This window comes from Nomascus leucogenys, chromosome 21, assembly GCF_006542625.1.
Source record: "Nomascus leucogenys isolate Asia chromosome 21, Asia_NLE_v1, whole genome shotgun sequence".
Lineage (NCBI taxonomy): Eukaryota > Metazoa > Chordata > Mammalia > Primates > Hylobatidae > Nomascus > Nomascus leucogenys.
This window is the reverse complement of record NC_044401.1, coordinates 76677289-76700050: the sequence shown is the minus strand read 5'-3', so window position 1 is coordinate 76700050 and position 22762 is coordinate 76677289. Positions and strand designations below refer to the sequence as shown.

At 38.4% G+C, this 22762-nt stretch overlaps 1 protein-coding gene across 5 annotated transcripts in view; it reads right to left on the bottom strand.

Annotated features, from left to right (window-relative positions):
• Positions 1-22762, bottom strand: part of THOC7 (THO complex 7) — a 123262-nt gene that overhangs the window by 92709 nt on the left and 7791 nt on the right. For 4 of the 5 annotated variants that reach the window (XR_004027511.1, XR_004027512.1, XR_004027513.1 and 1 more), the window contains exons 2-8: positions 6563-6680; positions 5274-5401; positions 4879-4965; positions 3224-3281; positions 2245-2311; positions 2079-2148; positions 990-1126 (exon numbers count right to left, since the gene is read on the bottom strand). Coding sequence is in view for 1 of the 5 variants with exons in the window: in XM_003273657.3 (XP_003273705.1) it covers positions 1059-1126; positions 2079-2148; positions 2245-2311; positions 3224-3281; positions 4879-4965; positions 5274-5401; positions 6563-6680 (596 nt within the window). In the remaining 4 variants the exon portion in view is untranslated. Of the gene's footprint in view, positions 1-796; positions 1127-2078; positions 2149-2244; positions 2312-3223; positions 3282-4878; positions 4966-5273; positions 5402-6562; positions 6681-22762 lie in introns of those variants that run through there. The other variant, XM_003273657.3, reaches the window with a different exon arrangement.

The window sequence follows — 22762 nt, the reverse complement described above, 5'->3', positions numbered from 1 at the left end:
TTAAAAAGATTATAAATTCTTTATGCAAGACAATCTTTTTTATTTTTTTTAGACAGAATTTCACTCTTGTTGCCCAGGCTGGAGTGCAATGGCGCAACCTTGGCTCACCACAACCTTCGCCTCCTGGATTCAAGTGATTCTCCTGCCTCAGCCTCCTGAGTAGCTGGGATTATAGGCATGTGCCACCACACCAGGCTAATTTTATATTTTTTTTTAGTAGAGACGGGGTTGGTCAGGCTGGTCTCAAACTCCTGACCTCAGGTGATCTGCCCGCCTCGGCCTTCCAAAGTGCTGGGATTACAGGTGTGAGCCACCGTGCCTGGCCTATGCAAGACAATCTTAACAAACTATTTACTTCAAACAACTCTTCACTTTATCAATACATTTTTTTCTATTGAAAATGATTCCTAAAGAACAAAACAGTAGAGAAAACAGATCAACAAAACATTTGAGAACCATATTCCTCACATATTAAGGAGAGATATAGAAAGTAATGTGCATTATTTTACTTTGTATCTTATAATTACCTCTCATACCAGCGACTTTTAACAGCCTGGAACCTCTCTCCACAATAAGCATACACCACTAACATTTTGCATGTAATTTCACAGGTTCATGGTCCTCCTAAAGCCTCTTCCTAGACTCCGTTTTCAGAAGTGTAACCATTTCCAGAAATTGGCCCATTTTCCCATGTACATCCTAGAAATGCCAACTTCTAACAATTTTCAACTTATTTTGTAAGCCAATCAATGTTACCAGTTAAAAACTACCTAGAATATTAATGAGCACAAACATATGCAGCTTAAAAGCATGTTATTAAGCATTTTTGGATGTTGCTTCCTACCACTTAAGAATAAAAAACGCATTTTAATAAAAACAAATCTATACTGAAGTCATTTTCCTTTGTGTGAGGAAATATGAATGAAATACATTCATACTTAAAAACAGAGTATTGTACTGCCAAAACTTTAAATATCTCAAGAGCATACCACATTTTAAACACATTATGGTCATGTAGCTATTTCAATATTCCTAGGAGTGATGGGCAATTAGCCTGTCTATGGTTTAGGATCTGTTTCCATGCTTGCTTCCTGAGCTTCCTCTACCTCTGAGAGTTTTTCATCATCTGTAATTGAGAAGGAAACAAAAAACCTTAGTCAAGTTTGCCTATATTTTATATTCAATGAACACATGAAAACATGTTTATCCTTTATTAGCCAATACAATTACAGCAAAGATGGCTACTAGTTGAATCAGACTTTAAAATTTATGTGATAGATTTCACTTAAAAAAAAAAATCCGGGCAGGGTCTGGTGGCTCATGCCTGTAATCCCAGCACTTTGGGAGGTCAAACCAGGTGGATCACCTGAGGTCAGGAATTCAAGACCAGCCTGGCCTACATGGTAAAACCCCGTCTCTACTAAAAATACTAAAATTAGCTGGGTGTGGTGGCATGCACCTGTAATTCCAGCTACTCAGGAGGCTGAGGCAGGAGAATCACTTGGGCCTGCAAGGTGAGGATTGCAGTGAGCCAAGATTGTGCCACTGCACTCCAGCCTGGGTGACAGAGCAAGACTGTCTTAAAAAAAAAAAAAAAAAAATAAAGGGTCTTAGGCTATTCTTTAAAACAATCAGAAGATCAGATAACACAAAAATTTCCACTCGTTTACAGTGAATATAAAGAGCAAGTCTCCAGTTCCCCAAAGCACCCACTACTCAGTGGGTATGCAAATGTTCTTATGTACTGATTCCTTATTATTGCCTGCCTGGGTCCTGAGTTGTTACATTATAGTAATCAACTACAGTGAACCAAGAAAGATTCCAAATCTATCATCCATGAATTTTTCTTAATTTAAACCACTATGTATATCTTTAAATCCTGTATTACTACAAATTAAGACTTTTCTACACATATTCAAGAAAGTTGAACATGAGTACCTTCTAACGTCATCCAGCTAGCTATACTGTTCAGAAGTTGAAGGTATACTCTCTCTCCAAGATGTATATCTCAAAAGGTACATCCCTGGGTCATTTAAAAAATCTTCATAAACATTTATTTTGAGACTATTTCTACTTACTTTCCAATGTTTGCTGAAGTTCATGGATGGTACTAAGAAGAACGTGAAATTGTTTCCGTCTCAATTCCAGCTGTGTTAACAAGAAAAAAATTTATACAAATGACCTGTATATATAGATATATAGACAGACAGATAGATCACAAAGGCTAAATATATATACAAATACCTTATCTTCAACACTTTCTTTAATGTGTGAAAGATGCTCTAATTCTTTTCCCAGAGCCTCTAGTTCCCTGGAAATAATAAAACAGTGTTACATTTTGCTGAATGGGGGAAAAGAGTTTACAATTAATACCTAACTTTTAAGTTACTAGATAGGATTTTTAAAATAAAAAATAGGCTTATAAGGAGTTATAACACTCTGTTATCGTGAAACTTTTAAAGCTGAGGATGATTTCTTCTTAACTTCTAAATATGGACTTACTTTCATTAAAATTACATTTTTGGATCCATTTTTAAAGTACAGAAAAATACAGATAATAGAATAATAAGACCCAAGAAATGATACATATTGTGAAGTTTAACTTCAAGGGTTTTTTTTTTTTTGGTAAAATAAATAAAATATTGCCAATTAACTCGAAATACCCTTTGAATCTTACCCCTAGTCCTCTATCCTGGGCCTTTTTATCTCCTCTACCTCCCACTCAGGCAACTACTATATCATCCTAATTCTTTTTTATGCATATACTTGTATCCCTGAATAATACATAGTATTGGTATATAATATTTGAAAGGGGGTTCTAACTTTTATAAATGGTTATTATTCTGTATGTGTTTCAGGAATTTAAATATAATTTAAAATTTATTATGTGTCTTTTCACGGATTATGTTTTGAGAGCTGTGTTTTAAAAGGGTATAACTATTCTTTTTAACTGAAATTCAGTATTTTAATATATGAAGACCATATTCTATTTATCCATCGTGCTATTGATGCATATTACATGCAATTTATTTTAGACATATAGCTGGTAAGGTTAGAGGAAAATAAAATCTAACAGAGAAGTATGGGAAAATATAATATTGAATATCTGACCCCTCCTTTTGAAACATATTTCTTTCTGCAAAAATGAAATGCCTAGGGTAGTTTATGAGCATTTATGTATAAAGGTTAGTTCCTTTCAAAGTAAAGCTCTACACTAACTTACTTTAATGTCTCATGCCTGTCTGGATGGTGCTGAATCACTTTTGCCAAAGCATCATATTCTGAAACACATAAAAATATTTATCAAACTAAGGATTTTTTGAATGTGAATTATCAAAACAAAATGTGTAATATCACAAACCTCTCCTAATCACTTTCCTAGTACATCAAGAAATGAAATCACTGAAAGATGAGTATTGCCAGTTTCAGTTAACTGAGTTATAATGATACATAACATCAAAAGTGTTCCAAACACGGGTTTTAGCTCCCACTTTTTTCCATTTATATGTCCTGGACAGAAAATAAGAGTCAGCATAAGCATAAGCAAATTTAAGTTATTATTGATTATCAAATAGACTGATACTGAGAAGGATCTTACTCACTAGTTGTCCAAAAAATAAAATAAAATAAAATAAAATCAGTGAATATATCCTACCATTAATTTGAGTTGTTAGTCAACAGCAAATTACACTTTTTACTCATTCCAAAAGTTAAGATTTCAGAAACTTGGAAATAACTTAAAATTCAGGTTCTATTTTCTGCTCCACTGAGACCCCCAAGATAAGTCATGTAACTCCTGTTAAGCTTTCTTCTGAAGTGATGAGTGGCAGGATTTACTTAAAAGCCTCATTAACCAATGAAAACACTGCAAAATATTTTTAGATGACTTTAGAACTGATACTAACTTGGTATATGTTACTGTAAATAGGGCACCAAAACTTCACCATACATATTTTAAACTGAAAAAAAAAAAAACTTGTAAAAAGAGGAAATTAAGCTTCATCTTAATTAGTTCATTAAAAAGTGAAAATTCATTGTTTTAGAACTGAGCATATTAATGCAAAGTATGATTCCTTTGAATACAAATTTTTTGAATTACAAAATAATACATGCCCTATGTAAAACAAAATAAAACAAAACAAAAACAAAGAAAAGAACCTAAGCCATAAAAACCCACAACTTCAAAATAACCATTAACATTTTCTATTTTTTTTCTAGTTTTTCATATCAATGTAATACATTATATTTTTTATTTTTACTTTTCTTCAATTTACATTATAAGAAGAGCAGTGCCTCTAACATTAAAAATTATCTTGAAATAGTATTTAGGAACTACATAAGGACATACTCTAACTTAAAAAAAAGAGATTATAACAAAACTCAACTTTAACCTTCTTATTAGATATTCTAGGCAGTCTAGAAATGTTTGCTTGCTTTGTACTTAATGAAAACTCAGAGTTTAAATTCTTTTCCATTTTATTTTTTGGAAAGTAGCTCTATTAAACAAACAAAAAACCCAAACCATAAATCTAGTATATTTATGTAAATCGCCTCTGCTGATTAACCATAACATTATTTAGGCAGAAGGGTCCAAGATGGTAAAAATTTAATACTTAAGAAATACTGGGATAAGAAAAAAAAGAAAAACAGAAAAGAAATACTTGGATAATCAATGTAATCCAGCACAAACATTCTTTTCAACACAGACTTCCTTCTCTATTTTAAAGAATAATATAGTTTTAAGGAATTAAAATTTGGATCTTTTTTTTTCATCCATGTTGATTCAGGCTGCAGATTTTACCTCACAACATTAAAAACTGCATGAAAACTGTAGTCAGTAATAATGTATTTGCACATTAAATCCCTCAAAACCCTTACCTTGGCGATTTTTTCGTATTCGTTTTGCTTGAAGAATTTGCTTTTTGCATTCAGCAATTTTTTCATGTGCTCCAGCTATGCTACATTCTATATGAGAAGGTTTTTTAAAAGATAGTTGTAACAAAATCAATAATCCATTTTTAATTTTAAAATGCATTTATAAATTAACCTCTATTGGTAACAAAATAGACACTCGTATTTAAAAAAAAAGCTGTAACCCAAAGTACTATATCATGTTAGAATACACATTTTTTATAGCTAACATTTACTGTATTCTTTCCATTAATACAGTAATTGTTATTATTCTTTTACCACCAAAGAAAATTGTTAGCAGGTATTGTTTCCTTTAGATCATAAAAAATAAAATTACAGATAGAAACATTAAGATTCTTTACCTATTTCCTTGTAAATTTTTTCATAATTTTCCATTTCTCTGAGATTCATATCATATACTAGCAAAGTTTTGCCCATTGAAAATTCACATTGAGACAGCGTGCTCAGCATACGTTGGTACTGGCTATATCTAATGAAAAAGAGAGAAAACCGAAATAAAGATATTTGTGGATCGACAAAAGGGAACTGTTATAATACAGACAAATATTTGCTAATTAAATTATACCAAGTTCTGAGAGAATCATTTGCTTATTTAAAATAATTTAGAATACCTGTCCCTTAAGTTTTCTTTTTATCGAATGTAGTATTCTTGAATTTAATTACTTTAGTTACAAATGCAAAGATGGGATTGTTGTTCTTATCAATGCACATTTTATTCAAACAATTATTTGAAATTTGTTTAAAAGACTTTAAAAAAAACTTTAAGATGTTTTTTTAACTTCACAATTCTGTTCCCACAATTTTTTCACTCTATAAAATTATTTATATGGAAAGCAAATTCAAATGAGGAAAAGTTTACTATGTTAAAAAATAAATAAATATAGTTGGGCGTGGTAGCTCATGCCTGTAATTCTGGAATTTTGGGAAGCCAAGGTGGGCAGATCACTTAAGGCTAGGAGTTCGACACCAGCCTGGCCAACATGGTGAAACCCCATCTCTACTAAAATAACAAAAATTAGTCAGGCATGGTGTTGCATGCCTATAACCCCAGCTACTCGGGAGGTTGAGGCACGAGTACTGCTTGAACCTGGGGGGCAGAGGTTGCAGTGAGCCAAGATTTTGCCATTGCACTCCAGCCTGAGCAACAGAATAAGACTCTGTCTCAAAAAAAAAAAAAAAAATTAGATATACGTGTGTATGTGTGTGTATCAGGTTGGTGCAAAAGTAATCGTGGTTTCTGCCATTTCTGCCATTAAAGTTAATGGCAGGAACCATGATTAATTTTGCACCAACTTAATATATACACACATAGCATCAGCCTTTTATTAGCAAAGGAGAAAATTCCATTTAGATATTTTATCTTATTAAACACTTACGTCCTAAAAGTAACCAAACTAATGAGTCTGAATTTAATCTTCATTTCTCCTTACCAATCTGCCTTCTCCACGTTTTAATAAACATATGACAGGCCTTTGAAGAGAAGGCCAAGAAAATCTACTCTTGGTTAATTAAGAGTTGACTAAACTGGACATTTAAGGTGAGTGAAAATTTGATCTATTCACAGGACCTTAATATAGGGCCTAAAATCACATTAGGATACTAGTATGGAAACAATAGTGAAATGAAATACCCCTCTTCCTGGGACCCAGAGTTGCACCATTTAATGAAACTCTTCACTAGCAGATTAATTCTCCGATCATCTCCAGCACCATCTCCATCGATGAGGAGACGCTTCCGTATAACTTCGTCTGCAGGAAAGAAGGGCAATGTTACTATCTGGCTCCTGGTAACTTTCAAGTACAAATAACTAGTATCACTGTTCATTTGTTTATTCAAAAGAAAATTATTGAAACGTAAATGTATTTAATGCCACTGAACTGTACACTTAAAAATGGCTAGCTAAAAAGGTAAATTTTATGTTATGCATAGTTTATGTTATTGCATATAATAAAAAATATTTATATACTAAAGAAAAAAGAAAGTTATTGAATGACTATTGTGTGTCAGGTACTGTTCTAGGGGCTGGAGTAATAGCAGTGAAAAGACGTCCTTACAGAGTTGGCAGTCTACTGGGTTGTCGAGTGGAAATGATTTTCAGGTACAATCAAGGAAATAAGCCAATAATTCATAGAGAACCTTTTGTGAAATAAGCTGCCCAGACAGACAGAAGTCCAAATGTTCATCTCTGGCTGTTGAGAAGCACTGATAAAAGGAATAGACGGGAAATATTTACAAGATGTAGTGGTAAACTAGGAAAAAAGAATGAGATGGGTCAGGGAAAAAGGAATGGATTCGTTAGATAAACATATAATTTAAGGCTGGGTGTGGTGGCTAAGGGAGTATCGCTTGAGCCCAGGAGTTTGAGACCAGCCTGACCAACACAGTGAGACTCTGACTCTACAAAAAATAAAAATTAGCTGGGTGTGGTGGCATGTGCCTATTAGTCCCAGTAACTTGGGAGGCTGAGGTAGGAGGACCACTTGAGCCTGGGAGATCAACGCTGCAGTGAGCCATGATCTCACCACTGGACTCCAGTGCCTATCGGCAACAAAGCGAGATGCTGTCTCCAAAGAAAAAAATAAAAAATAAAAAAGTATAGATGACAATGATGGCCAACAAGTGGGGTCCAAATCTGTCTGCCTGGCAGTCCTGAGCTAGTATTCTTTCCTGGACAAAATGATGCTGGATCATAACGAGAGCAAGGCAAATTCAAACCACAGTAAAACGTCATTTTTCATCTATCAGATTGGCAAAAGATCTGATAAAACTGTTGGCAAGGGTGTTAGAAAACTGCACTTTTATACACTAATAAAATGCAAACTGGTAATTCTTTGTAGGACCACTGAACAATAACAAATAAAATTAAAAACACACATACCATTCTGACCCCATAATTCCAATTCTAGAAGTTCGTCCTATAGAAGTGCACTCATGCACAAAGACAGACATAAAGGGATGTTCTTAGTGGTACTGTTTATAGTAGAAAGATTGCAAACCTATTCAGCAGTAAGAAACTGGTTAAATGATGAAACATTCACATAATGTAATAGTATGAGCCAAAAGAATAGTGCAGATATACTGATACCAAAAAACTCTCCTTAGATACGTTAAAATGAAAACAAAACAGGTATAGAAAAGCAAATACAATATGTTGCCATATGTGCGGAAAAAGGAGGCTTTGCGTGTGTGTGCATGTGCATCACACGTGCATGTGTGTATTCAGAGACTATCCTTGGACAGATCCACAAGAAACTTGTAATAGTGGTTATTTCTGGTAAGAGGGACTACAGATAGAGGTGGGAAAAGATAATTTTCCTGCATGTCTTTGTAGAATTTGGGGGGTTTTCTGTTTTGTTTTTTATAGTACGCAGTAATTATTTTTTAAAATAAATTTTAAAGTGTGAATAATTCCTGGAGAGCCTCATGCTGAATCAACAGCAAAATCTTTAAACAATAGTTCCTGTGTGTAGGCAGAAGTATTTTTGAGCGCAGGTGCAGCAGAGATAAACTTTGGAAGGCAGATGGCTCCAGTTTTAAAATATATTCTGTGATAACATCAGATAAACATTTTTAGAATTGGGTTTGCTTCTCAGTCATGGCTTTGACAGACTGCTCAAGCTACATATTCATCAAGTGTTTTAATTTTATATTTTAAAAATACAAACTAATGATTTCAGTTTTTAACCACCAACATTATCTGAAGAGACTGAGACAAATAAAACATAGTCCTTGAAGACATTAAAATGCAGAAAATAAATACTAATAGAATTCTCTTACTACAAATGTTTTAAGTTTATTAAAAAGAAGCATCTAGTGGGTAAATCTGGTGGCACTGATGGTATTCAATAGATCCTTTGCTAGTCTTATCTGTGTTCTTCTCAAGTCTCCAAGAAATACCATTTTTTTCCTACATGCCTGGATCTCCAACCGTATTGAGGACTGGGGATTGTAAATACATTCAAGTAATAGAAAAACAACATCTAAGCCAACCTGGGGAGTGAGTGCCCTGATTGAGAGGAAAAAATATTAACAGATCTAAGAGAGATTAAAGTTTGATGCTGCGGTTTGAATGTCCCCTCCAAAACTCATGTTGAAATTTAACAGCCATTGAAATGACCTGAATAGACACTTCTCAAAAGAAGACATACAAATGGCCAACAGGTATATGAAAAAATTCTCAACATCACTAATCAGGGAAATGCAAATCAAAACCGCAGTGAGATACTGGCTCACCCCACTGAGAGAGGCTATTATCAAAAAGACATAAAATAACAAGTGTTGGTGAGGATGTGGAGAAAGCAGAACCCTTATACACAACTGGTGGGAATGTAAATTAGTACAGGTGTTATGGAAAACAAAATGGAGAGTCCTCAAAAAACTGAAAATATGAGCTGGAGAATTCACAACCTAAGTGTCCATTGATCAATGAGTGAATAAAGAAATTGTGGTATCTATATACCATGGAATACTACTCAGCCATAAAAAGGAATGAAATAGTGTCTTTTGCAGCAACCTGAATGGAGCTGGAGGCCATTATTCTAAGTGAAGTAACTCAGGAATGGAAAATCAAATACCATATGTTCTCACTTATAAGTGGAAGCTAAGCTATGAGGACACAAAAACATACAGAGTGACAAAATGGACTCTGGAGATTCAGAAGATGGAGGCTGGGAGAGGGGTGAGGGAAAAAAAACTACATTGGATACATTGGGTATAAGTACACACTTGTGTAGTATACTACACGGGTGACAGGTACACTAAAATATCAGAATTCACCACTGATCTGGCTCCGTCACCCAGGCTGGAATGCAGTGGCATGATCTCGGCGCACTGCAACCTCCACCTGCTGAGTTCAAGCCAGCCTCCCACCTCAGCCTCCCAAGTAGCTGTGACTACAGGTGCAGGCCATCATGCCTAGCTAATTTTTGCAATTTTTTTATAGAGACAGAGTTTCACCATGCTGCCCAGGCTGGTCTCAAACTCCGGAACTCAAGTGATCCACATGCCTCAGCCTCCCAAGTGCTGGAATTACAGGCATGAGCCTCTGTGCCTGCCCCAACCCCTCCAAAAACTGTATGTATATTTGTTTGTTTGTTTGTTTGTTTAGCGACAGAGTCTCACTCTTTCATCCAGGCTAGAGAACAGTGGCGTGATCTCGGCTCACTGCAACCTCTATCTCCTGGGTTCAAGCGATTCTCTTGCCTCAGCCTTCCGAGCAGCTGGGATTACAGGCATGTGCCACCATGCCCAGCTAATTTTGTATTTTCAGTAGAGATGGGGTTTAACAATCTTGGCCAGGCTAGTCTCAAACTTCTGACCTCAAATGATCCACCTACCTCAGCCTCTCAAAGTGCTGGCATTATAGGCATGAGCCATTGTGCCAGCCCTCAATAATTCTTTTAAAATTAAAAATGGAACTACCATATGATCCAGCAATCCCACTACTGGTTATGTGTCCAAAGGAAATAAAATCAGTATGTCAAAGAGGTATCTGCCTTCCAACGTTTATAGCAGCCTTATTCACAATGGCCAAGGTATGGAATCAACTTGGGTGTTTACCAACAGATGAATAAATTTAAAAAAATGTGGGCCAGGCGTGGTGGCTCACACCTGTAACCCCAGCACTTTGGGAGGCCAAGGTGGGCAGATCACTAGGTCAGGAGTTCGAGACCATCCTGGCTAACACAGTGAAACTCCGTCTCTACTACAAATACAAAAAAATTAGCCAGGCGTGGTGGCCGGCGCCTGTAGTCCCAGCTACTCAGGAGGCTGAGGCAGGAGAATGGCGTGAACCTGGGAGGCAGGGCTTGCAGTGAGCCGAGATCACGCCACTGCACTCCAGCCTGGGCGACAGAATGAGACTGTCTCAAAAAAAAAAACTGTGGATGTGTGTGTATACATATGTGTGTATGTGTATACATATATACACATACACACACATATATACACATACACACACATACATAAACAATGAAATACTATTCAACCATAAAAAGGAGGACATCCTGTCATTTCAACATGGATGAACCTGGAGAACATTATGCTAGGTGAAATAAGGCAGGCACAGTGAGATAAATAATGCATGATCACACTTACATATGGAATCTGAAAAAGGTGCTCACAGAAGTAGAGACTATAATGGTGGTTACCAAAGGCTGGGGTGGCTAGGGAGAAGGAGGTTGGGGAAATGTTGGTCAAAAGATACATACTTACAGTTAGGCAAGAGGAATAAATTTCAAGAGATCTAACTGCACAGCAAGGTGACTATAGTTAATGATGATATAGTATATTCTTGAAAAATGTAAAAAGAGTGAATGTTATATGCTCTCACCACAAAAATGATAACTCTGTGAGGTAATGCATTTGTTAATTAGCTAGTTAACCATTCCACAATGTATATATACTTCAACACATCATGCTGTACATGACAAAAACACACAATGTTATCTGTCATTTTAAAATAAACACATAAAAAAAAAGGAAGTTTAATTGCCATCGTGCCGGTATTAAGAAGGGGAACCTTGAAGAGGTGACTGAAGAAGTGACTAGGTCATTAGGACTCTGCTCTGATGAACAGGCTTATGCGGCTATTGTGGAAATAGGTTAGTAATCTCGGAGTGAGCTCCTGATAAAAGGGTGAGTTCAGCTCCATTTCTTTTCTCCATCTCACACTCTCCTTTGCCATGTGATACCTTTTGCCATGTTATGACACAGCAAGAAGACCCTCGCCAGATTTGGCCCTTTGGTCTTGAATTTCCCACCCTCTAGAACCGTAAGTCAAATAAACTTTTATTGTTTATAAATTACCCATTCTCTGGTATTCTATTACAGCCTCCGAAAACAGAGTAAGATGGAAAATTGTACTGGCAGTGTGGCTGTTGCTATAATTCCCGAAAATGTGGAAGTGGCAAGTGTTGCCCAAGTCTAGAATCATAAAGACAATTGAGATCTTTCAATTTGTTGTAATTTTGTCTTTTGACAGATGACCACAAAAGGACCTAGAGACAGCTGACCTGAGACTCCTTGAGGAACACAGGAAAAGGTGATGTTAACCTTCTTTTCTGGGGCTGGGGGGTATTATCTCCTTCACGTAGCCCTGAGGGTTAAGTCCCTCTCATATCTGAGCTCTGCTCTCTTTAAGTATTTAAGCTCGCTGATATCTTTGGCTTTGGGGGTATCAAGGTTAGTCTGTGCTGTGAGAGGACATTTGACTTTGGGGTACCTAGGGTTAGTTTGTACTGTGGCAGGGCACATGACTTCTGGGTTCATAGTGGCTGACAAGTCACTGGCAAGGACTGCATTGTTTCGGCTCCCACTCTGGTGATATCTCATGCATGATGCCATAAAAGGCTTGGGTCAAGCCCTGAAGAATGTGGCTGGACAGAAATACGGGTTGCATCCCATTGGTGACCAGCATATGGCCAGAGGGAAATGTGGGTTACACTCTCTGTGGCTATCATAAAGGGCTGCAGTAGTAAAGGTAACCAACAGCAGTCACGGTAAGTGGTTATTACCATGAGGTGGAGGAGGGCATGAACTCTGGCTTTTGGAATTCATAGGTATGTGTGTTCTTTTCTTCTTACATGCTTAGATGAGGGAGGCCTCAGACATCTGACTGGGTCAGACAAAAAAGAAACTGAAATGTCATTGGCTAAGTTGGTCAAGGCGATCTCAAAGCCAAAGCCATTTTGGCTTTGGAAGACCCAATATCCAACATAAAATGGTTTCTTTAATTTCTAAAGATTTCAGTACCCTGCCTTCTGGCCAATCTGCCTTTTTTGTGTATAAGGTTTCTGGTTCTGGAAGCTACAAATATTTACAAATGGCAAAATCTTACAAAAGATAATTCAGAATTATGATGCCATTACATGGAATGTTCCAGATGAAAAAGACTATTCATCTAAGAAGTGCACTCGAACCCCAAGCCTCCCAAATTATGCAGACAGAACAAAATTCTTATTGGCATTCAGAAGCCTCAAAGAGACAGTGCTCTAAAATCACCTTTTAAAAAGATTCACTGTAAACAGCTAACGAAAAGCTGGAAATGGAAGATATTCCCTTACCAAGGATGGTAAAACTGATGTAACTCCTACTGCCTCTCTCTCCCTTACTTTGCCTGAATATTTACAATCTACTACTAAATATTCAGTCTGCTTTGTCTGAATTGCCTTTCTTCCCTGAAAAAAAGCAGTTAAACAGATTCCTTATAAGAGAATCATCTGAAAAATCAGGAGATAATTCCCAAGTGACTTGCACTCCCTGGACAAAAATGGACTTCGGGGCCACAGTTCAAGATTTTCCTAAACCTAGAGAAGAATTTCACAAGTTTTCTGAAGAATTCAGGGTCTTACTAGTAACCTTATTATTTTAAAATTTTTATTTTTTAAGATGGAGTTTCACTCTTGTTGCCCAGGCTGGAGTGCAAGGGCGCAACCTTGGCTCACCACAACCTTCGCCTCCTGGGTTCAAGCTATTCTCCTGCCTCAGCCTCCCAAGTAGCTGGGATTACAGGCATCCACCACCACGCCTGGCTAATTTTTTTGTAGTGTTAGTAGAAACGCGGTTTCACCATGTTGGCCAGGCTGGTTCTCAAACTCCTGACCTCAGGTGATCCAACCACCTCGGCCTCCTAAAGTGCGGGGATTATAGGCATGAGCCACCATGCCTGGCCTTACTGGTAATTTATAACCCCAGTATACTTGATCTGTACCAACTAGTACATGTGTTGGTATACTCTAGGGAGCCCCATATGGATGAAAGAGGCAGAATGGTAGTCTCCTGAGAATTCTATCAAGTACCCAACAAGTCCCATCCGATCTACTTATGGGTCATGCAAAACCCAAAAGACTGCAAATTACCTTTTGAAAAGCCATTCCCCAAGTATTTCAGCTCCATGACAACCAGCAACCTAGAATGACATTTGGGCCTGTCCTATGGTGCTTCCCCAAACAAGCAATCCCTAAAACAGCAGTTTCCAAAAATTCACTGCCATTTGTGCAAACAACCAGGACATTGGAAAAAGGACTGCTAAAAAAAATTTCTAGGAAAGCCCCTAAAATCAGGCTTCCCACCCACCCCGTGATAAAAAAAAAGTTCCTATAAATCTGGTATGTATTGGTATAAATGCTATCAGTCATAATTTTGGTTGAAAAATAACCAAATTTCCTTGTCAATTTCATCATTATTATAATGAACTCTCATCAGGTTTTAACCATGGCCATTTTAAGTCATGTTGTCCACAGTTAATTGTTTTGGTTCTAATGCCTTTCATGAAAGCTTTCTGCAAGCAATTATAATCCTGAAGTGTTGTGTCTCCAAAAAGCTACATCAGAAGAATGAAAAGAAGGCCGGGTGCAGTGGCTCACGCCTGTAATCCCAGCACTTTGGGAGGCAGAGGCGAGCGGATCACTTGAGGTCAGCAGTTGAGACCAGGCTGGCCAACAAGGCGAAATCCTGTTTCTACCAAAAATACAAAAATTAGCCGGGTGTGGGGTTGCATGCCTGTAATCCCAGCTACTCAGGAGGCTGAGGAAGGACAACCGCTTGAACCCAGGAGGCAGAGGTTGCAGTAAGCCAAGATCGTGCAACTGCACTCCAGTCTGGACAACAGAGTGAGACTCTGTCTCAAAAAACAAACAAACAAAAAACAAACTCTGACATAACTTTTAGTTTATACCATTGGACAAAATTTCCAAAAGTTTAATGAAGAAACTGTAAACCAAAAATAAAATTCTAAGCCCTCCAGCCAAATGAAGGGACACCCATTCAACAGGCCAAGGGCTTTCCGAAGTAAACCTGAAAAACTAGTTTAGGCTATGATGGGAATGGGGGTAGGGTCAGAATGCCTAATTACACCCTCCTTCTAGAATTCAGGCACAACTGACCAGCATGAACATTAAAACAGAGATCTTAAGACTGACCAAACAGACTCTTTGTACCAATAAGATACATCACATGACAGCAGACATTGAAATAAATTGAAGTATTTTACTCCAAAATATATTCCTTTGATGTATTTAAAAATGGCCCTGCAAAGTTGTCTCATAAATCTACATTCTGTGGAGAATCCCCTTCCCTTTCCAGGTCTTTTCCTGATCCAGGAGAGATTAAGAGTCTGGCACCTTTTTAAGTCTGATAAGAAATATTTACTATCTATTCTCTGTGAAGCATGCTAGCTGGAGGTTTCATCTGTGTAAGAACCTTGGCCTCCACAACCCCTTATTTCAACCCAGAAATTCCTTTCTATTGATTCCAAGTCTTTAGATAATAACTTAACCAATTACCAATCAGAAAATCGACTCCACCTATGAGCTGGAAGTCCTCCCCATCCCCCACCTTCGAGTTGTCCTGCCTTTCTGTACTGAACCAATATACATCTTACATCTTACGTGTATTCATTGATGTCTGCCTGTAATTTCTGTCCCCCTAAAATGTATAAAATCAGCTGTAATTCAACCACCTTCGGCACATCTCAGGACCTCCTGATGCTGTGTCCTGGGCATGTCTCTAACCTTGGCAAAATAAACTCCTAAATTGATTAAGACTTGTCTCAGATACTTTTTGGTCCACAAATTTGATGGGTTTGTAAAACTGCTAACCAAGATCAAACAGAGCACAAATTAATTACACGAGACTGATTGAACTGATAAATAAAAACTATGGGTTTTCATGGCTTCTTTATTTGAAATATTGCTGGTTTTATTATTTTGTTTCACAGATTTAAGGAAACTTCTTTTTTTAAAAGCTATCTATAGCTTACAGCAATTTGGTAAAGCATACTTTTATGAATAAATACAGAAACATTTGCTTTTCCTTTCTACCTGATGATACTTCCAGAATTTGGAAACTATTTGTTAGTACCGTTATTTTTATGGCAATTTGGTTGTCTGCATAAGTTCAATAAACTGTTCTCTTTAACAGGATACAAATGGAAACACTGGTTATATTATCAAGGCTCTGACAAGAATACCGTATTTGAAAATGTTCTTAGAATGCCTAGCTTCACCTGGGCATGGTGGCTCACACCTGTAATCCCAGCACTTTGGAGGCCAAGGCGGTTGGATCATCTGAGGTCAGGAGTTCGAGACCAGCCTGGCCAACATGGCGAAACCCTGTCTCTACTAAAAATATAAAACATTGGCCGGGTGTGGTGGCATGAGCCTGTAATCCTAACTACTTGGGAGGCTGAGGCAGGACAATTGCTTGAACCAAGGAGGTGGAGGTTGCAGTGGGCCGAGACTGCGTCACTGCCCCCTAGCCTGGGTGACAGAGTGAGACACCATCTCAAGAAAACAAGAATGCCTAGCTTCAAGGATTCTCAGCCTTAAAATAAATGAGTAAAGATTGTCACTTCCTGGCAGGCCTCAAGGTACTAGATACAGCAGGCAAAGTCTGATGTGTGTCTTCATTTGGCTTCCTAACACTAAGAGGTTTCTAAAAGTCTAATCTGAGATTCCTTGTCAAAGTTTGCAGCAAAGCAAATTTAAAAGACGGCTATGTAGTTATTCTTGCTGCACTTTTCTAAATAATCAGGCAAATTGGTCTGTGATTATCTTTTGTAGAAATGACGGTGAATGCAGAGAAAAAAATCACGTTAAAAAAAAGTTATAGTGGCCTTGTTATTAGGTTGTAGCCTGGCTCACTGTTTTTGCTTTTTTTTTTCTTTTTCTCCTTTTTTTATTAGTAGACTAGACTGGATTCTGAATTCTTCTAGTTTTCTCTAATATCTGGCTAAGACTCTCAAATAACAAAAACAGCTCTTTCTCAAGCCCTACAAGCCAAAGCTGGACAACTCAATGTAAATTTCAAGGGAGATGTCTCATATCTGATACATGTGCCACATAAAGAATTCACCAGAATGCCTGATGTCACACCAGAGACAATCAAACTGCAAATCAGGATGAGAAGTTGTCGACTTCATGCTGTGGACAACTTTTCCCAAGATCATTGGAGTAAGACTCCCCATCATAAGAAGACTCTTACTCTTCTTAATTATCCTTATTTATGCCTACTTCTTTCCCTTGACAAGATAATGCTATACAGTTTCACAATCAGTAGTTCCTAGAAGTAATTTGGGACTGCCGGCTTTTATTTATTTATTTACTTAGAGATGGAGTTTCACTCCCATTGCCCAGGCTAGAGTGCGGTGGTGTGATCTCAGCTCACTGAAACCTCTGCCTCCCGGGTTCAAGCAATAACCCTGTCTCAGCCTCGCAAGTAGCTGGGATTACAGTCACGTACCACCACACCCAGCTAATGTTTCTATTTTTAGGAGAGACGGGGTTTCACCATTTTGGCCAGGCTGGTCTCAAACTCCTGACCTCAAATTATCCACCCACCTTGGCCTCCCAAAGTGCTGGGATTACAAGTGTGAGTCACCATGCCTGGCCTCTGCTTTAAGATAGTCATGGGATACTAGATTACCAACTAAACAAGGAGCAATCTGTGCAATTTATATTTCTTTTTTTTTTTTTTTTTTTTTGAGATGAGTCTCGCTCTGTCGCCCAGCCTGGAGTACAGTGGCACAATCTCGGCTCACTGCAACCTCTCCCTCCTGGGTTCAAGCAATTCTCCTGCCTCAGCCTCTCTAGTAGCTGGGATTACAGGTGCCTACCACCACGCCCAGCTAAATTTTGTATTTTAGTAGAGATGGGGTTTCACCACGTTGGTTACGCTGGTCTCAAACTCCTGACCTCAGCAGTTCACCTCCCTGAGACTCCCAAAGTGTTGGGATTATAGGCGTAAGCCATTGCACCTGACCTCTGCTTTAATTTAAAATAGTCATGGGAGGCTAGATATCAACTAATTAAACAGGGATCAATCTGTGCAACTGATATTTCTTGTTGCACATAAATACATTGGGTATTGTAGAGCAGATTACTTTGTTAAAACATGTAGACTCCTCATCTAGCTATTTGATTTTAGTTGGTTTGGCTCATGGGGATCCTGGCTAAGGAGAAAGCTCCAAACTCTTCATGTTTTCCACCTGCTAATCACAACGGTAGTCCCCCTGGTGTACTGTGTCTTCTCAAAAAGGTTTAAATGTTTCCAGAGAGCCATGTGTCAAGCATCAAATGGTATGTCTCTAGCTGGAACAACAAAAACTCAAACAAACTTATAATGATGGGGAGGACACAATAAGCTATAAACACATGCTGAGACTAGAAACTCAAAACGATGGCAACTGAGAGTAGGACTGATGACCTAAGTTTTGGTTACACTCTCACCTATACAACAACCTAACCAAAAGGGAAAACTGTCAAATAAAAATTACAGGAGGCCATTGTTTTGGACTAAGTTCTTGTACTATGTCCCAATGGACCAGACTAAAAATCAAAATGGAGTCACCCATGCTAAAGTTCCATGTCACCAAACCTAGACTAAGTTGTTACCCAACCTTCTAAGAGATCAGAAGAGAATGATAACAGCTAATTTCCCAAAGAGGCCAGTTTAAATCTTCAGTGGGCATAATAATGAAGTTCCTTCTACTTTAGTCCTTGCTTCTCTACAAAAAAGGTAGGCCGAAATAACCTCATGTTAACTAATCAGTTATTTTTCTATTGTTGGCCTCTCTGTCCCCACCTTACAAAAAGAGTAGCTTTGAAATGATTAATATGCTGTCTGTTCTGTGCTTCTACTTTCTTTAGCCCTTCTCTGTATATAAAGCCGGCCTCTGCTCCTCAGCTCACTGGAACACTTATTCTATTTTATGGAATGATGTGTGGTCCAATTCTAGAATCGAGAATAAAGCCAATAGAGATCTTTAAACTAAAAAATAACCTTCAAGGCTGTCCCTCCCACCACAGACCCAGGCCCAGAACTCTAGGCAGGCAGAATGGTTTTGGAGGACTGACCTAGGGTGCCCTCCACAGGTTTGCTGCCCAGAGCTACCTTGGGTCTCTGCTCCCTGCATTCTGGCACAGTGCTCCTCAGCCACCGCAGCTGTAGTTCAAGAAGGCCCAAGTGCAGCTTGACTTACTACTTGGTGAGATACAGCCATAAAACTTGGCAGCATCTACATGACGCTACTTCTGCAGGCATGCAGAATGCAAGTTGTTCTCTGACCTTCCAAGAGATCCACCTAGATTTCAAAGGATGTTGTGGACAGCCTAGAAGCCCAGACAGAGACCCGTCAAAGGGGCACAAGGAGTCCCTACTAGTGCAGTGCTGAGCAGTATAGATACCCTGGAAGGATATACAAAAAACTAATAAAAGGGGTTACACCAAGAGAGAAGGCAGTATAAGTGGGGTGGATGGGGAACAGACTGGAAGATTGGAGATTATCTTTTTATATTATTTGATTTTTGAACCATATGAGTACTCAAAACCTGTTAGCTGTTGTTAAAAAAGAAAGCTGAAGTCCTTTCCTTCTTCTCACCTCAGGCAGGGAGAAAGCTGTGCTCTAGCAGAGACTGGGTGGGGAATGAAAGGCTGAATCTGGGGCATGAGTGTGTTAGAACACTAGGGAGGCTGGATGAGTGAAGACAAATAGCAGGACCCAAAGATACACAAGCAGTTGGGGGTCAGATTTTGGGAGTCCACACCAGTAAATACTATACTTGTACAACTTGCTGGTAGGAAACTAGGAGTTGCTAAAGATTCATGGGCCAGAATTTTTAGGAGGAGGTACAAACTGGATTGTAACTGGGAAAAGCCCAGAGGCAGGGAGGTTAGTTAGGAGACTACCAAAGCATACACAGTTAGGAGCTAACATGGCCTGAACTAAAAAGGAGAGATGAGAATCACAGGTCCTGGCCGGGCACGGTGGCTCATGCCTGTAATCCCAGCACTTTGAGAGGCCAAGGTGGGCGGATCACTTGAGGTCAGGAGTTCGAGACCAGCCTGGCCAAAATGTTGAAGCCCTGTCTCTCCTAAAAATGCAAAAATTAGCTGGGCATGGTGGCATGCACCTGTAATCCCAGCTACTCAGGAGGCTGAGACAGGAGAATTGCTTGAATCCAGGAGGTGGAGTTTGCAGTGAGCCTAGATCTCGCCACTGCACTCTAGCCCGGGTGGCAGACTCTGTCTCAAAACAGGAAAAAAAAAAAAAAAAGAATCACAGGTCCTAGAAGGCAGGTTAGGACTGAGCAGATGACTTGTTTAGGAAAAAACAGGGGCCAATGCCAACACTGGGGTGGCACAAGTAGGAGTGTGGCACCACTAGTTCTGGCAGCACAGGGAATTCCCTGTCCAGGCATTCATTCACAGGCCCTCCTCCCACTCAGCCCTATCCCTCTTTAGTCTAAGCACACCTCACAGCCAACTGCCTAGGCCAGAAAAAAAAAAAACTGGAGCCAATGTTTTGGTTAGTCCACCCAGTGGTTACTGTGTGTGCATGTGTATATATTCACGTAAGACCAACATCTGATTTCATCTGTAAAATGGGAATAAAACTATCTACTTTGTAGAAATATTGGGAAACTTAAAGGAAATAAAAAGTATACAAAGGAGCACAATGTCTGTCTATAGTAGGAAAAGAAAAAATATGTTATCCTTATCTTTATGTTAAATTTAATCCATGGCCGGACACGGTGGCTCACACCCGTAATCCCAGCACTTTGGGAGGCTGAGGCGGGAGGATCACGAGGTCAGGAGATTGAGACCATCCTGGCTAACGCGGTGAAACCCTGTCTCTACTAAAAATACAAAAAATTAGCCGGGCACAGTGGCGGGTGCTTATAGTCCCAGCTATTTGGGAGGCTAAAGCAGGAGAATGGCGTGAACCCGGGAGGTGGAGCTTGCAGCGAGCCGAGATCGCACCACTGCACTCCAGCCCGGGGGACAGCGAGCGAGACTCTGTCTCAAAAAAAAAAAAAATTTAATCCACAACTTGTATCATCCTATAAAAGTCAGAGTAAATGTTGAAGATTTATCTATAGATATATCTATGTAGATACATATTAGGCATTTATGTATATCAACTTTTGCCCAGTTAGGATTCCTTACAAATTTGCTTCTGTCTCAAACTTACTGGGAAGGTCATGGCATTTCTAGCTTATATTGTGCATACACAGTTGCTGCCTAGAAAACTCTGTGGACAAGAATTACTGAAATAACATGTATAAAGTGCAGAGCACAGCTCCAACAGATACAGAATAAAAAAAAAGGTAAGCTCTCAGTTTCAGAATAGCCTCTGTTCTTTTTAAATTTAAAGACGGACTGCTGCCGATAGTTCCTAACACAAATGCCATGAGCATTATTATTTTAATGACATCTTATCAATTAGCTCCATAATGAACACACTTAAAACATGTTTTGTTTACTATACACATTGAGTTCACAAATTATCATGCGTGAAACCCGATGTAAGCAGTTTGAATGCTTATATTAGTAATTCTGCTGGGCTTTGGTCTATCCTGTAAAAACAGTAAAGATGGCTTAGCAGATTTTTTGTTATTTTATTGATGTTATCCACATCACTCCTTGTCATAATTACTTTCTTTACTATGAGGATCAACATCAGCTGGAATGAGTTTCTAAACCAAAATACTTGACACCTGCTGTGAGGATGGTGGTTTTCCACCTGGCTTTAGGCTTGTAGGACGATGGCTGGATAATACCATCCATCTAGCTCCTGGAAAGACTGTGGAGTGTGAATCTGAGTCAAGAAAAGGAGGCAGCAATTAACTTCAAGTATTAATTAGTAAGTAATATGACCACACATTGTCTAGCATATACTGTCTATGAGGCAGGGGCATGAGATACATATTTGCTCATCAAAATGCCTCATATCCAATATGTCTAAATGTTAACTACTGAAGACATAAAAAACAGGATTGGTTTAACAGTAGACTATTATCACAATTCTAGAACTTATGACTTCCTACTGGATCTCATTATACCATAATTGCACATACAAAATATCTGTCTTTCAAAATCAGTTTAAAATCAGTAATGACACATTTATGCTGAAATGTAAATATTTACTTGCAAAATGGGATACATATATGCCAACATATAGCCAGAAGAAATATAAAATTACTCAAGACACCAAATAAGCCTCAAAAAGTCCTTTCAACAAGTTAGATCTTAAAACTCTATTTTTCATAAACATAAAGGCAGGAAGAAATGACTCCTTTACAGTTACTAGAGCAACTCTAGATTTCCAGGCTTCTGGTCAGATGACACAGCCATCTTAGCTGTGCTCTCATTTTAGCATAAAAGGGAGTTTCTCATAAATCCAGACTAACATTCCTTTCAAAATTCATAATTGTTCTTTCCCTATATGTGCCATGAAAACCTTGATTACAAAACAACTTCAGAGACAGGTCAAAGCTTGACAACCAGTGGCAATAGCATCATTGTTATGTAACTCCCTGCTAAGGCTAAATTGCAGGTCAAATGTGGCTCCCTTTGAGGGAAGGCTGCAATCTCACCTGCCTTTGTGAACTAGTAATCCTGTGATCTACTGGTGAGGATTAGCATTTCCTTTCTAAATGCAGTTTGGCAAAAAATTCTGTAGGTGCCAAACTGAAAGCCACAGGAAGGGATAACAATTTCAGACAGGATTATAGTGGGGAAAACAGCTAGCTACTAAGGCATTACAGCAAGATACACCAAAATTAAAGACACATACACCTTTTGACTTATCTTTTAGAAATTATTCCCACAAGTACACGAATATATCTATGCAAATATCTCCATTGTAACACTGTTTGGAAGAGTAAAAAACTGAAAACAAACTAAATGCCAACAGAGGATCTGTCTAAAAAATTAATAGACTATACACAGTAATATAAAAGAAAAAGGTAGATTTATATTCAAAAGAGCTCCATGATAAGCTAAAAATTAAATCAACTGAACTCATGGAGGTAGACAGTAGAGCTGGTTA